At 40.0% G+C, this 14,127-nt stretch overlaps 1 protein-coding gene across 1 annotated transcript; it reads right to left on the bottom strand.

Annotated features, from left to right (window-relative positions):
- Nucleotides 1-4,746: 4,746 nt before the first annotated feature.
- LOC6623765 (venom allergen-1) lies at nt 4,747-5,880 on the bottom strand. The gene is made up of 4 exons (XM_002047788.4): nt 5,706-5,880; nt 5,384-5,650; nt 5,155-5,327; nt 4,747-5,069 (listed from the first exon to the last, which is right to left on the bottom strand). Exons 1-4 carry the CDS (start codon nt 5,853-5,855, stop codon nt 4,844-4,846), a joined length of 816 nt encoding a protein of 271 aa, XP_002047824.1. The 5' UTR covers nt 5,856-5,880; the 3' UTR covers nt 4,747-4,843.
- Between the last annotated feature and the right edge of the window lie 8,247 nt (nt 5,881-14,127).

Here is a 14,127-nt window from a genome sequence, read left to right as displayed (position 1 = left end):
GCAGGTCAACAGTATGGCCCCATAATATCAATAACTATCTCACATACTCCTATCATTCTTAATGGAGAAACTGGCTTTAAAACGCACGCATATACACATGAATACAGTGAACTGTTACTTCAGACCTGCAATTTTCATTGAAGTTTCTCAAATTTACAGGAAAGACGCTTTAGTGTTTTTATGTTGTAACTATTTGTCTTATTTTATACAATGTGCATGTGTATATCTCTACACATATATATGTATATTCACACATTTTCAGATCTTATTAAATTAATATGGTTTTTTTGGGCGCTTTTGTTCCACTAGCATTTACGAGTATTTTCAATTTGCGTGGCATGCTTTTAGGCGCGCACGTTCAATACCTTTGTTTGAGGATTTCTTTCCTTTTCTATCAATCTATATAACGTTTTTATAAGCGTATTTATATGGGAGTGTGTGTATATAAATGCGAATTCGTGATTGTATGTGTGCGGTATTTAGTTTTGTTTAGCCACAATTTTGGAGCCGAACTCGGGGAGGGTTTGCCGTATGAAATGTTTGTGAGCAGCGTTTGTGTTTGGAATATTGATTAAACTGAAACGCTGTCTCGAAACAAAGAGCAGCAAAAGGGAAAATTGAAATGGCAAACAATTGTAAGCTTGCATTAAATGTTGATTATTCATATGAAAGCTCAAACAAATGCGCCAATTGTGGGGTCGAACTTTCAAGGAATCTATTAAACACGTGTCTGTTATTTGTTTAGCGAAGAGTGTGGCCTTTTTTTCGTATCTGCGTATATAATTAGGCGCAAATGTGCTGAGTTTAAAGTTAAATGACGAAAGAATGAAACATTGACTGAATCATTTTTGCTGGGCAGATTGTGGACTCACCACTCACGGCTCCCAGCTGTCCAACACGCGGCTTTGGGCTACCCATTAGGAGACGCTTAGAAGCGCTCGTTTGCGCATCCTGCCGTTTAGCCAGGCTTTCAGCAGCAACGCCAAGGAAGTTGTTTGTTAAACTCAGACACTGTCTGCCTTTGGCTCCGCTCGCCTCTCTTTACCGGCGCTCCATTAAAAATGCATTTATCATTTGGCATTTGAAAAGCTTCCTTCCTGTTGGCAAGCGACTGACACCTAAGACCAGCACCGCAGCCTTTTCTATCTTCAGCTTTAGCAGTTTACTATCTCTTTCTCTCATTTTAAACACCAGTTTTAACAGCTGCCTCTTTTTCAATGTTTCTGTTTTTTTCCTTAACTATTTGGGTGCAGAACAAATTGTATTTGTTATCCCAAAAAATTCAGAAGAACCTTGCGAAATATGCGAAAATTTAGTGTGCAAAAGTAAAATCCAAACACACACTCACATGCACTGCATGTGCTGTATGTGCTTGTGTACGTGTATTATTGTACACTGAGTTGAGCGAAGCTTGGGCATGTTTAAGCGTTAAACTGTTACTTCCACATGCGCGCGCACTCAGCAAGGACGAAGCCGGAGTTGGAGGGTCGTGCATGCGGCTGCGGACGGACTCCAGTTGGCCATCAATGCAGTTTTAACTGAGAGCCAAGACAAAGGCGGCCCCAAAGTGTTCATAAAATGTTTGAAGCCATAGACGAAGCCCAGTTCCATAGCCAAAGTGAAAGCGCGCCGCGTCCTGTGCCCCTGAAGTAGGTCAGCAGCAAACACACAAAATCTCACACACACAAGTCAAATGGCGCCGCATTGTAAATTGCGGACAACGGCAGGTAAAAGTTACCGCCATGTAGTTCATGTATGTATATGTATGTGTAAGGTCTACATGTCCTGTAGTTGCCATTCATGTGCAGCCGCATTGCAGCGCCTGCATAAATTTCATTAGATTTTAGCTGTGGGCTCTCTTAGCTGCTCCATTGTTTTCCCGTACAGAATTTTATGTGAAATCAATTGGCTTTCAATGGTTGCATAGAGAAAGAAGTGAAGAGAAAGACAGAAAGATGCAAAAAAAGAGAGGCACACAATCTCGTAAATGCCTACCTAATGAAGTCATAAAAAGACGTCAACAACTAGATGTCCGTGGGTGCTAATAAACGCACCTTGCGCCTAGAAGTATGTTAATAAACGTAAACCTTCCGCCATCATGAAGTTGCTCATAAAAAAAAGGCGGCTTTCGGCCAGACCTTCAAATGCTCTTCAAATGAACCTGAAAATGCAAAACATATGAATACTTTATAAAGCAAAAAGAAGTATTATAAACCTGTCATGAATCGAAAATCGTTTTGATTATTTTCCCAGTAAGGTGCCTCTCTGCTTTATTTGATATTATTTAGTAAGTATTAATAGAAACCAAAATGGACTTTATTTTGAATGGTCCTGAAGCAGGGTTTCAACGCTAATCAGCAGTGTAAATGTTCCATGGGCTCGAATGAGTTTGCTCCATTAAATTTTATACACTCTTCAATACCCGCTGGATACAGGCGATAAAAAGCAAATGGGGCCAAGTGGCCGCAAAAAGCTCGCCTCAGCGCCAACTTTACGTTTTACGCATTACGTATACGTAAAGTGAGTTGTGTGGGTCAGAGCCCAAATGCAAAAGGAAACCACCGAGAGCGCTCAGCAGACATGCAAGCAGGCTTATAAACGTGATGTGTTGCTCTACAATGATAATGATGTTGGTTGAATGTCTTAATGGCCTTGCGAAAAAGACCAGCGGGAGATGAGCAGAGTTGAGACTTATGGTTGACAGACGTTCTCTAATGCTAACAGTCCCCCAACTTCACCCCGCTGCATGCCCAGTTGTGAGTAGACAAAAGTGCATTCTAAAGCGTTGCACACTAATGCACCATTATCAAAAGCTGCCCTACAAGACTCGTAAATCTTCACTTACATCTGACTGCAAAACTTTAATAGATATTTATGTGTGTTTGGGTGTGCGTATGTACAAGTGAAAGTTGGGGGGAGATCTTCAAATAAGCAGCATTTGTAGTTGATCATAAATTATGATAAACTGTTGAACTATTAGCGGCCAAACAAACTAAAAGCCCTTTCTTGAGGCGCTTTAACATTACAAGTGCAACAAATGTAATCCATACCAAAGCCAAACAAATGGTGGCCTAAACAAAACAATAGCACCTTGGCATACATATAATGTTGGTAAACTAACTATTGGTGTGGACGCCCGAAGACTGTTAGGAATTTTTCATTTTATCCGACACATCAGCATGTTACTATATAAGGTTGTCAGTATTTTAATAGTTAAAGCAACTGGAGATTTACACAAGCCATTTTGTTACTCTGTCTACCTAGAGAGAGTCCCAGACTGTTACACCAGTTAAATAACATTCACGCTTTAAATTATTATTATTATTATTTATTCTAAATAGTGCCCATTAAGTTGATAACAGGTTTTCAATACGATTTAAGCTTAGCCTGACAAATTAATAATATAAAAAGGTTGCAGAGAACCTAAGCAAAGAGCATTTTTTAGTCGAATACGGAGTGCTGTATTTTTTTATTTGGACTGTAGGAAACCTTTTAAACGAGCAACGCTTCGAATTTATGTGCTGCGGAAGTGGCGACTTTTAGTTTTTCCAGGTGCTGACAGTATACGGCAAAGCAATAAGGTGAGCTGTTGAGGGAAAGCGAGAGAGATAGTTCAACAAACCTCTCTAGAGGGTAAGTCAAATGCAATCCAAATGCGCTTTTCACTGGCTCAGCAAAAGGCGATTTAAAAGTCAGAGCTCGCATCATGTTCGCTTTTTGTTTTTGATTCGCTCTCAGTTAATCTCGCACTTAACTGAAGCGCATTTCACATGCATTTCAATCAAATGAAGTCGCATAACATAATGAAATGAAAATGCTATTCAAGCGCTAATCGGATTGCTCTTAACGGCTTAATTAATCAATTCAGAGATTCTAAAAAAAAATTAAAAAGAGGCTGCACAGTAAATACATCTGTGGGTAAGTATTTGAGTAGTTAATTGGACCATAGATAATCGCGCGTTTTATCAAATGATCCACTTGCTTTAATTTTTGATGTTATATATAAAACGCGTTACGTTTGACTTTAGTTTAAACTTCAATAATATATAATATCGCTGGCGTAAAAATAATGTAGCAAATAATAATGCAGCTGTTCTAATTGGGTTAGTATTGAAAATAGATAATAATATAATAAAAATTGTACAATAGCTAAATAAGATTATATTCAATTTCAGTTTTAAACTTGTGTAAGCACCACCTGCAGCTGCCCCTATGACCCACTGACATTATCTGCATATGCTATTAATTTTTTACTATGCATATTATTTTCAAAATTATAATGTCTCTGCCTCTAACTGTCTCTATTTCAAATCCTTTGGAATTTCACACAATTATGCGATCATAAATTTCCTCTTCCAATGCACATCATATTGACTGGCTGAACGCTTTTGTCCAGGTAATTGCTTCAGCACACAACAGCGCCAATTCCCCGTTTCCTGCTAGACATTCCAATGCTCATACTCATATCCAGACCCCCTGTTTCACTACTCCTCATTTCAGGGTATACCCACCAGCTGTGCTGCGTGCAAAGTTTATTGCAATGGGCAGGAAATTTGCAGAAATTCCATTTTGATGCTGCGCCATTTGAATTTTGCATGCGTAATGATTTCATTTTGCAGAAAGACCGTCGCAGTGGCGTTTGTTATGCGGAATTTATCTATTGCGAATGAAAGGCACGGCACGCGCCATAGAAATCGCCAATTCAAATGAGATAACTATGCATGGCGTTAATTTTACAATTCTACATACCAAGCGGATGATCATTGGATTTTATTTGTGGCTTGACTGTGGTATTTAGGGGTTATACATAGTGTGAAATATGGCTATTTAAATAGTTCCGTATTTAAGCAAATACTTCCTTTTTGGAACAGAGTCCTTTATATTGTGTATTGGATCCAGTCAGACAGCCCACGGCACGGAAATGATAGATCGGCCTGCCGCACATATAGTTCTCAGCATAGTTGCAGGTCAGCTTGAAGTAGGTTTTTTCTTTGGATACATATCGCAGCCCAGCGCAGCCAACATGAGTGTTGTTCTCCACGGCCATCACCGCAAAGTGACGAAAGGGTCTGTCGGAGTAAGCGGAGTATCGATTCCAAAACGGATTTTTGTAGCAGATAATTATTCCCAGACAAATAACAACTGGCTACTTACTGGTGCTGGTTGGGCTTCTTGACGGAGCATGGATTGTGTTCCACATCTGCTGCGGTCATCATCTTGCTGCTGTTGTTGTGCTCGGACCACCAAGTGCGAGCGCCGATGACGATTAACTGCGGATACATCTTTTCCATCAGCTCATCTTCCACCAAACGCGTCATGTTGAACACCTACAGAAATTGGCAATTACTGATTAAGAACACTTTGAGATATCGTCCCTACTTACAATAATATTTTGACCAGAGTTCTTGTAATTGGCCGTATTGTGGCAGTCGTCGTGCTTAGCGCGACAGAGGCGTACATTGTAGCTAGCCATCAATGCCAGCTCCTCACTCCACTGCATCACAACCAAGCGCGCAGCTCGTGGCAGAGTCATATTTTTGCCGTTGCCCAAGCGCTGGCGGTGCTCGTTGTGCGCCTTAAGAATATTATTCGAGTAGTCCGTCAAGTTCACTATCTGGCTTTGCTGAATATTACAGGATTTGTTGATGTCCTGGAATTGACGCGAATATAAAACTGTTGACCAGTACATAAGGTGCAATACTTACGACTGGTGGCTTCTCGCAGGCCACATGACGCTTGCCCCTAGGACACAGATGCTGCACGCAAAAAGGATTCTTGGGGCCTGTAGTTGGCAGCTCCTGTGCAACTGCAAGCAGCAAGCACAATATTGGTGAGAACAAAACCAAAACATTCATGTTGATACACTAACTCGATGCAACAGTAACACAAAAGCTCCATACCAGGCCGTTTTATAGAAGAAGGCAGCCACTGGGACACAGCTGAATCAGTCGATGTGCTTTGGGCTTGCAATTTCAAAGCAGTTGTCAATTGGTTTACATTTACAGTTTCAAACATCTGTTTTAAATAGATGAATAAGCAAGTCCGTCAGTTATTGGTAGTCATTCTTAATATAACAATCGTTAATTGAGTTTAAACGACAGTTGAAACATCAAAGACACCTCTGGTCGAGAGAGCTGGTCATAAAGTTACCCTGTTTGGGACGTATATACTTAGCAAGAACGGAATGCTTTGATAAAATTACGTATTGATTAATTTTTGATGGCCACCTTTTAAATGAAGTTGGCAACTGGTTGGGTGAAAGCTAAGATGTCGATTATACAAGAGTGGACCACCTTTTCTTGGCGTCGGCTTCAAATTTGAAAAAGGTTGAAACACGTCTATAATAAGATTTCATTAAAAGTTAAGCGAGCCAGTTTTAAGGAAAATATTATAATTTTGGGGGTACAACTTTCAACCCGTTTGGGAAGTAAAATACTTCATTTAACAAATTAATGCATTGCAGATAAAATCGAATAAATTTTTACTGGGTTACAAATACACGCGAAAACCTATGAAATAAATTCGTACTTCAAAATTCAAAGACATTTCCCATTATTTGAGCTTTTTTCAGATCTCAGTCTTTTCATTCAAGCATTTGGCATATTCTTAATTCGGCCACAAATTAACCACAAAACACTTAGAGAAACAAAATCGTCTTTCACGAATAATTTTGATCCCATATTACCATCGAAGTGCCGTTACAACCGTCGTTGTTGCTCTTGTTGTTTTTTGTTGTTGTCGTTGCTAACGCTTGACTGCCTGAATTGACGACATGGACGGTTCCGTTTGCAATTCTATTTGAATTTCGAGGGTGAAGCGACTGCCAATAGGGTGAGCAATAGCAGTGAGCAACATTGAATGGCACATCATGAATGCAAAGGCAAGCCTACTAATTTTTCCTGATAGTCTCGTGTGCCAATAACTCAATATTGCACAATTAATTTAGGGAAGGGTCCTTGGAGCAAGGCGTCTAACTCCCTGTCGCCTTGTTTACGACTATAGTAATTGTTCAGCAACAGCAACTGCTGCTCAGCTGATTTGTCTAGTTGGTTTTACCCAAGTTGGCTTAATTAGACATGGCTGCTCGTGGAAGACCCTATCGCTATTTCCGGCGAGCCCATTATTGATTTAAAGTTGCACAGCTAAAAGATATATGCTAAAATTATTCATAATTATTCATGTAGGGAAACTTGCGCGTGCACCCGTCAAGTCTTGGTTGCGTTGGCTTGTTTAGTAGGTTGTAAATTTTAATGCAAAAAAAGATAAACGAAGGGCACAACATTTTTGTGTGATTTATTGTTTGGGGCGAGTCATGTGAAGGGGCATACATTAAACAACAGACAAGGGCCAGCCTCTGGACAGTGAATGCCTCCCGGAAGCCAGAACCATAGCTGGAATCAGCAGTATCCGAAGCCGACGCTCGAGGCACGCGCTGCACCTGTTGCCTGTTTGGCCTGTTTGGAACCCAGCCCCATCTCCCATTTCGGTGCTTGCGCCATAAAGTCAGTTTTGTTGGAAAATTTATGGCTTAATACGTAACCCCAATACAATTTTTTCATACTTTGTGTATAATTCATTTTTAATAGAGAAACGAACGTGGTTTCTTTGGAACTTTGCAGCTTTTGCATCTCTGTTAGCGTATTTCTGCTAGGCACATAAATTTTGGAACACCGAATGCCACCTCAAAGTGCGGCTATTGTTATCGGGCGTTCAGTTATGTAAACACTGTGCAATTATAATGCCATTATCCAGTAAAAGGATGCAGCTGGAGCTGCAATGCGCTCAGACATGATTGCCCTCTGATATCTGGGCAATGCATCTAAGCATTTCCTGGAAATTGCCGCTGTCTGAATTTTGCAATTGAATAATCAAACCGAATGGCATTGTTGTTAAGGTCTTTGTCTAACCTGATTTATTGTTTAGACAGGTCGCCATAAATTATATCGGCTTGCGCTAATATTTGCTCTAATAAAATTGAAGCAAACACATTGCGGATTTTAGGATACCCTTGTCAAAGGATTGGCCTTTAGTTTGACTTTGAGCAAAGGCTGTCGCCGGCCCATCAATATGCACATAAAGTTTAATATTTCTCTCAATTCACTGAATCCTGTTACAATAAGCCTTAATTTTATGCAAATCTCGTCAAAGTAACCGCCGCCTAAGTCCCACATCCCAGACACCCACAACACGCACTGCCACCGCACCGGCCCTTGCGATGAGCTTAGTACGCGCAATCCTCTCTGCAAGTCGTTCGGAAAGTTTTTAAGCGGCGCCGTGGAAAACTTGTTCGTGTCCTGCATGACAAAAATGTGTCAACTGCGCTAAGATACTTCCAACCTCAACCTCAACTCAAATCAAATAGAGTTTGCCCTAGTCGCGCCCTTAAAGTACTCCACAGTCGTAAACTTAAAAATCTAGTGCACTATCGTTACAACTTTTCACTCATTTCCTTAAACTCGTGGGCAGAGTTGGGAACCTGCAGCGTAACTTAGATTAATTAGTTTAATTGAAATGAAATCGTTAGAAATGCTGTGGCTATTTTTGTACCCTTCACCAACAGAAAATTTGTAAAATGACGCGTAATGGACGCATCAAATAAATAAATAATAAAGGCAACCCGGAAAGAAAATATGGTATGTATTTTTATATGAACCACCCTAAGGAGTGTGTGAGTGAGCAAGGGGTAAGAAATGTTCTTTGTTGTTTTCAAAAAAAGAAGGACCTTTCGATTATTGTTATACCCTGAACCCATTAAAAATGGGTATAAGGGTATATTGCATTTGTGCAAAATCCAAATGTATGTAACAGGCATAAGGAAGCATATCCGACACCATAAAGTATATTTATTCTTGATCAGCATTAATAGCCGAGTCGATCTAGCCATGTCCGTATGTCTGTCCGTCCGTCCGTCCGTCCGTATGTATGAACGCAAGGATCTCAGAACATATAAGAGCTATAGACTTGAAATTTTAGATGTAGGTGCTCCTAGTGCCTGCGCAGATCGAGTTTGTTTCCGATAATCGATAAATAACTTCGTTTCCAAGCAATCGATATAAATCGAGTCCCCAAACTTGACATATAGCTTATAAAATAGAATATATATATGCATTTGATGTTGGAAGAAGAGGTTTCAGGGTATCCCCTAGTCGGGAGCTCCCGATTAGAATCTCTTACTTGTTAACTATGTTGATTTTGTATTGATGCTGCCCACCACCTTATGTTTCGCTGAGGGCTTCTTCTGGAATTAAATACATTTAAACAACTTCAACATACACACATATTAAATAAGTATAAATAGGGTATACAAATAGTACTTATATTTAGAGTGGACTCTGGCTTTATTAAATTTATCTAAACTTTATACGACAGAAAGTACCCTACATTCGTGTCTTTTCAGCAATTAAATATGTTAAGCTTAGGTTAATTATGCCAACATTTTACTATGGCATTTTATCTGAAATTGCAAGCATATCACATTATGTACGAATTTTGAATTCTTTTTTGGTATTTTTCTTTCATTTTTGGCATGAGCTTTAAAGCCACGCGAAATATTCAAATTTTTGTGTTATTTGTCGAATTCAGCGTGGGAAAAGTATATTTGTATGCGAGTGTATTGTTCTTCCACATATATTTTAAGCAAGCGCACATCAACACTTGTGAACTCACACACACTTAAACATCTAAATACACATAAGCAGCTACTGGTTTATTTGGGTGAAGGCCATGCACATTCAAAAAAGCAGCAACAAGAAAACAGAGGCGAAAAAATGCAGCAGCTCGCAAACACAACAAAAATCTGAAAATTAAATGCAATTTAGTGCAGCAAAGTGGCAACACACACAAGCAAGCAAACATAGACACACATGCCGACATAGGCATCAGGTTAACAACAACAACAACAAGATTCTACCAAAACTGGCAAAAAGAACATTTAATGTTGTGCTTTTATCGGATCTGGATTGCCGTTTGTGATGTATTATATATTGTATGTTTCCCCCAATCAATCCCATCAAATTACGCAATTCATTTTTAGCATAACATGTCAATTTGTATGCCTAATACCAAACGATGGAATTGGAAATGATTGGGAGCGGCCTCTTGAAAGCCCATGTCATATGAAAATAGTAAACAAAATGTACCAGCTTAGACGCGATTACAATGCCATTAGGCCCAAGAGCAGAACATATCAGCAGCAACAGCAGTAGTTGAAAGGCAAAAAAGGGCTACCAATTCTAAATGCCGATAAGATCCAAGCAATTGGCATGGCCAGCTCAAGATTTTCTATAGATGCTCACTTTTTAACAAGGCATTTGGTTTTCACATTTGAATGGAAATGTCAAGTGGCAGGTGGTGAAAAGTGGGCATGGTACAGAAGACGAACATACACAACACTGAAGCCGAATACAAGTCAGAGCTTATGAAATTACATCACAGATTCAACCACCTTAACCTTAGCTTACCTTGCCTGCAGTGTATTTCACAAGCCACCTCGCTAAGCCCTTAGCTGTACAATCAGCGTAAAAAGTAAACATCAAGAGCTGAACAACACGAATTGAAAATGCAAATCTTTGGTAAAGCTCAAAAGTGCAAAGCAAACAATATAAATATAACGCTAAGGTACCAACAATGCCAAAGACGGCTCGCAAGCTGAATAAATTGTAGCGCACTTTACGGCTGTAATAACGGCCAAGCAGCTGGCAAGATGTCTTAACCGTTTACTCACCTGACAGAAGTTTTGAGTTGCAGCTCCTTGGCCATGCAAATTTGTGCGTCTCCAGTCAGCTAATTGGTTAAATAAGCTCTGTTTAACTTTGAATTCTTGAATATCGTTACCAGCGACCAGCAGTAAAATAAATATAATTGCAATTTTATTACGACAAGCATTGCGCAATGAGCTTGTAAATGTTGGCTTAGTAAACGTGTCCCTGCCCTGCCCCATCGCGGTGCTATCTGACTTTTCGCTTTTCACAATGTGTATGCTTAAGTCCTTTTTCCCGCTTCTATTGTGGCTTTGTGTGCGGCCACTTTTTATTGCTTTTTTGCTTTGCTTTTGACACAAATGCTGCTTAATCTTTAGCATTTACCAAAAATTATGCCCCGAGGAGCATTACAAAATGAATTGCATTGTGATTATCATCCAGGACGCAGCGCAGCCTTAAAACTTTAAGACCGTCTTTCGCCTGAAGGTATGCAACATAAATTAGCAAAACGCAAAATCTTAGTATGGACACATTTGGCTGGGTTATAACATTCATGCTTGATCCAAGCGACATATAGCATATAGAGGTGTCTTCTTCTACCTGTTGCACTTTTAAGACTTGGATTTAAGTACTTTAGCAAGGAGTTTCAAATCAAGAACATTGTAGATATGTTTATATAATACAATTTAATCTCTAATGCATTCTAAATTTTAACAAAGTTCAAATCAAACTGAAATTATGTTCAGGAAATCTTGTGATTAACATCAAGCACATGCGCAACCACACACACGCTCCGCATAAGCCTTATCACATTGTTGGCAGTTATTAACCATCATTGTTGTGGAACTGTTGTTGTTATTGTTTTTGATGTCGTCGGTGTTATCGTCAGCCTGCCAGTGGTGCTTATAACATGGTCAGGCCACTGTTGCCGCCTAGTGGTAGCTGGGTAGCCCAGCTATTAGTTGTTTTATGGGCACACGATACTATCAGCTGGATGAAGTGGGCCGAGTGCAGCGCATGGCAATGGCTTGGCAAATTCAATGCATAATTTTGCACTCAATTATAATGGATGGCTACGCCTGTGTTGGTTGGATAATAAAGTGGCAACTTTGGCGCTTCGAGTGGCACTGGGTTGCATGAAATTAAGAAATTGTGCCACACTCTTGTTTCCACGGAAATGCGATTAAGATGCAGCTCGAACACAGCACAGAAACTAAAATTAAGCACTTCTAATCAATCAATCAGTCAGAGATTGTAGCCCCTGTCGCTCAAAGTTGCCTGGCTCGTGGTTCTATCTGCTTAAAAGTTTGGGTCAAGTGCCATTCGGCTGGGCACGATTTGGGTTAAGTTATTGCATATTAAAAAACATTTCAAGCGTTTTATTGCTTCACAGAAATGAGCCCAACTTTGAGCGATGTTGGGCGTTGAAGTTGCAACTTCAAAGCTGCCAACTGGCAACTTTGCGAGCGTAACTCACCCAAGCCGCAAACTGCACAACTGTGCAACCTGCACATGGATGATTGAAAACTTTTTCGATTTTATACTCATAATTTTGCAATGCTAACACAACAGCCCACAGGGCAACAGGCAGCGAGCACAGAGCAGCGGGCACGGGCCACGCCGCTCACAACTTTGTTCGAAATTAGCATAATTATTGTGCCATAAAGTTGAGTTTTGCCAATGGCAATAAGACTGCTAATACTGGGTTTTATATGCAAATAAAACGGGGACACTAAAGCTCCCACATTTACGACTTGAAACAGGTGAAATATGTTGCCGCTCTAGACTTTGTCCTAACAGAGGCAGAAACATGATGTTGCGTGTAAAATGGAAGCACCTGCAATTGCTGGCTATTTTATAAATTACTTTTTGCTTGCAAAAAATAGTTTGACTGCATATATTTCAATTTAAGACTAACAAAATGTTCAGTATGTCTTGTGGCTGCTATTGAAACAATTAGTAGCAAAGGGTTTTTAATTTTACCTGTGCCGAATGGTTTGGTATTTCTTTATTTATGATTATAACAGATTCCAAGGCTAACGTTTCATACTGGAAACTCTCTTTCCATCCTTTCTGCTAGCTATTTAACTTAATTATACACTCTTATTTTGGCTTTCAATGCCACTCAATACTCGCTTGTTGCCACAAAGTCTTTTAAGCAATTTTATTGCCCTGGAAGCGGCTAAAAACTTTAGCTTACGTATTATCCATGCGGTTGCAAAACCCACAAAAACAGCTTAGCAGGCGGCAGGACTCAGGTCCTTCCAACTCTCCGTTGACACTCAAATGTTTTGTTGCAACTACTGTGCTGGCCAACATTTCTTGTAACCCAAATTGTCAGTCTAGCTAGTGGGAAATACACACACACATCCAGTTGTTACCGCTACTCCTTTCTGCCTAAGTACGTAAGCCTGGCCAGACATGCAGCTGTGTCCTCAACCTCAACATTCATGTGTGGGTCCATGTGTATGTATGTGGCATAGATTTAGCGTATGTGCCCCTTTTTATAGGATAGACATGGACAGTAAAAGTGTCTCCGGCCAGCCGGGACACTTTTATTGCTCAGCATGTGACCAAAAAATAGTTGCGGTGGATTTTGTGTGCGATTTCTGGACCACACTGAGACATTTTTATGCACAGCTTCTCGGTGCCACTTGAGGCTCGCCCTGTAATATTACGTATCAGCATAAGCGAAGCCATGTGCTGAATTGTTAAGTATGTGGAATGAAGAATGCGAAATGTCACCATTTTCCGGCGTATTCTAGCCCTATAAATGTCAGTCACAACATGACCTTCGGCTTGCTGGAGTTCATTGCAGCACTTTTGGGCTTGACCAGCAATCATCAGCAACTAAATCCATATAAATGTCAGTAGCATCTTCACCTTGAATGATTCGTTTTTGCTAGTTACGGGCTATGACTTGACCATTATTCAGTTGAATACATATATCAAATAAAGCACAAACTGATGGATATAAATATGGAGCCGAGTCAATAAACTATCTATGAAGAATATTGACTGACTGGCAGCCAAGCAATTAGCAATATATTTTTGAAATAAATAAAAATAAAGATCTTTAAATATGTTAGAGGCGTAATTGGATACAATTTGACTTGTGGGGGCAGACGAAAGCAGGTTTGACATTACACAAATCAAATACACTAGTTCACATTCTACAATTGTAATGAATACAAATACAATATGCCTACTTACAAAGAGCTGATGTCTCTGTAAGGACTGCCCAGGACAAGGGCACGGCAGACCAGGCGGGCCACTGCATTAGAAAGAGAAAGGAGAAAAGCTCTTGCAAATAATACAATATCCTGACAGTCTGGTGCGCGTGTTTTTAGCTAAACGCCTTGGATTTAAAATAAATTGAGGTCAACTGAGAGACAAAGCCAGTATAATCGCTGCAGTTTATTTCGCA

The sequence above is a fragment of the Drosophila virilis genome, chromosome 3, assembly GCF_030788295.1.
Source record: "Drosophila virilis strain 15010-1051.87 chromosome 3, Dvir_AGI_RSII-ME, whole genome shotgun sequence".
Taxonomy (NCBI): domain Eukaryota; kingdom Metazoa; phylum Arthropoda; class Insecta; order Diptera; family Drosophilidae; genus Drosophila; species Drosophila virilis.
The sequence above is the reverse complement of the archived record's forward strand: the minus strand, read 5'-3'. Positions and strand labels throughout refer to the sequence as shown.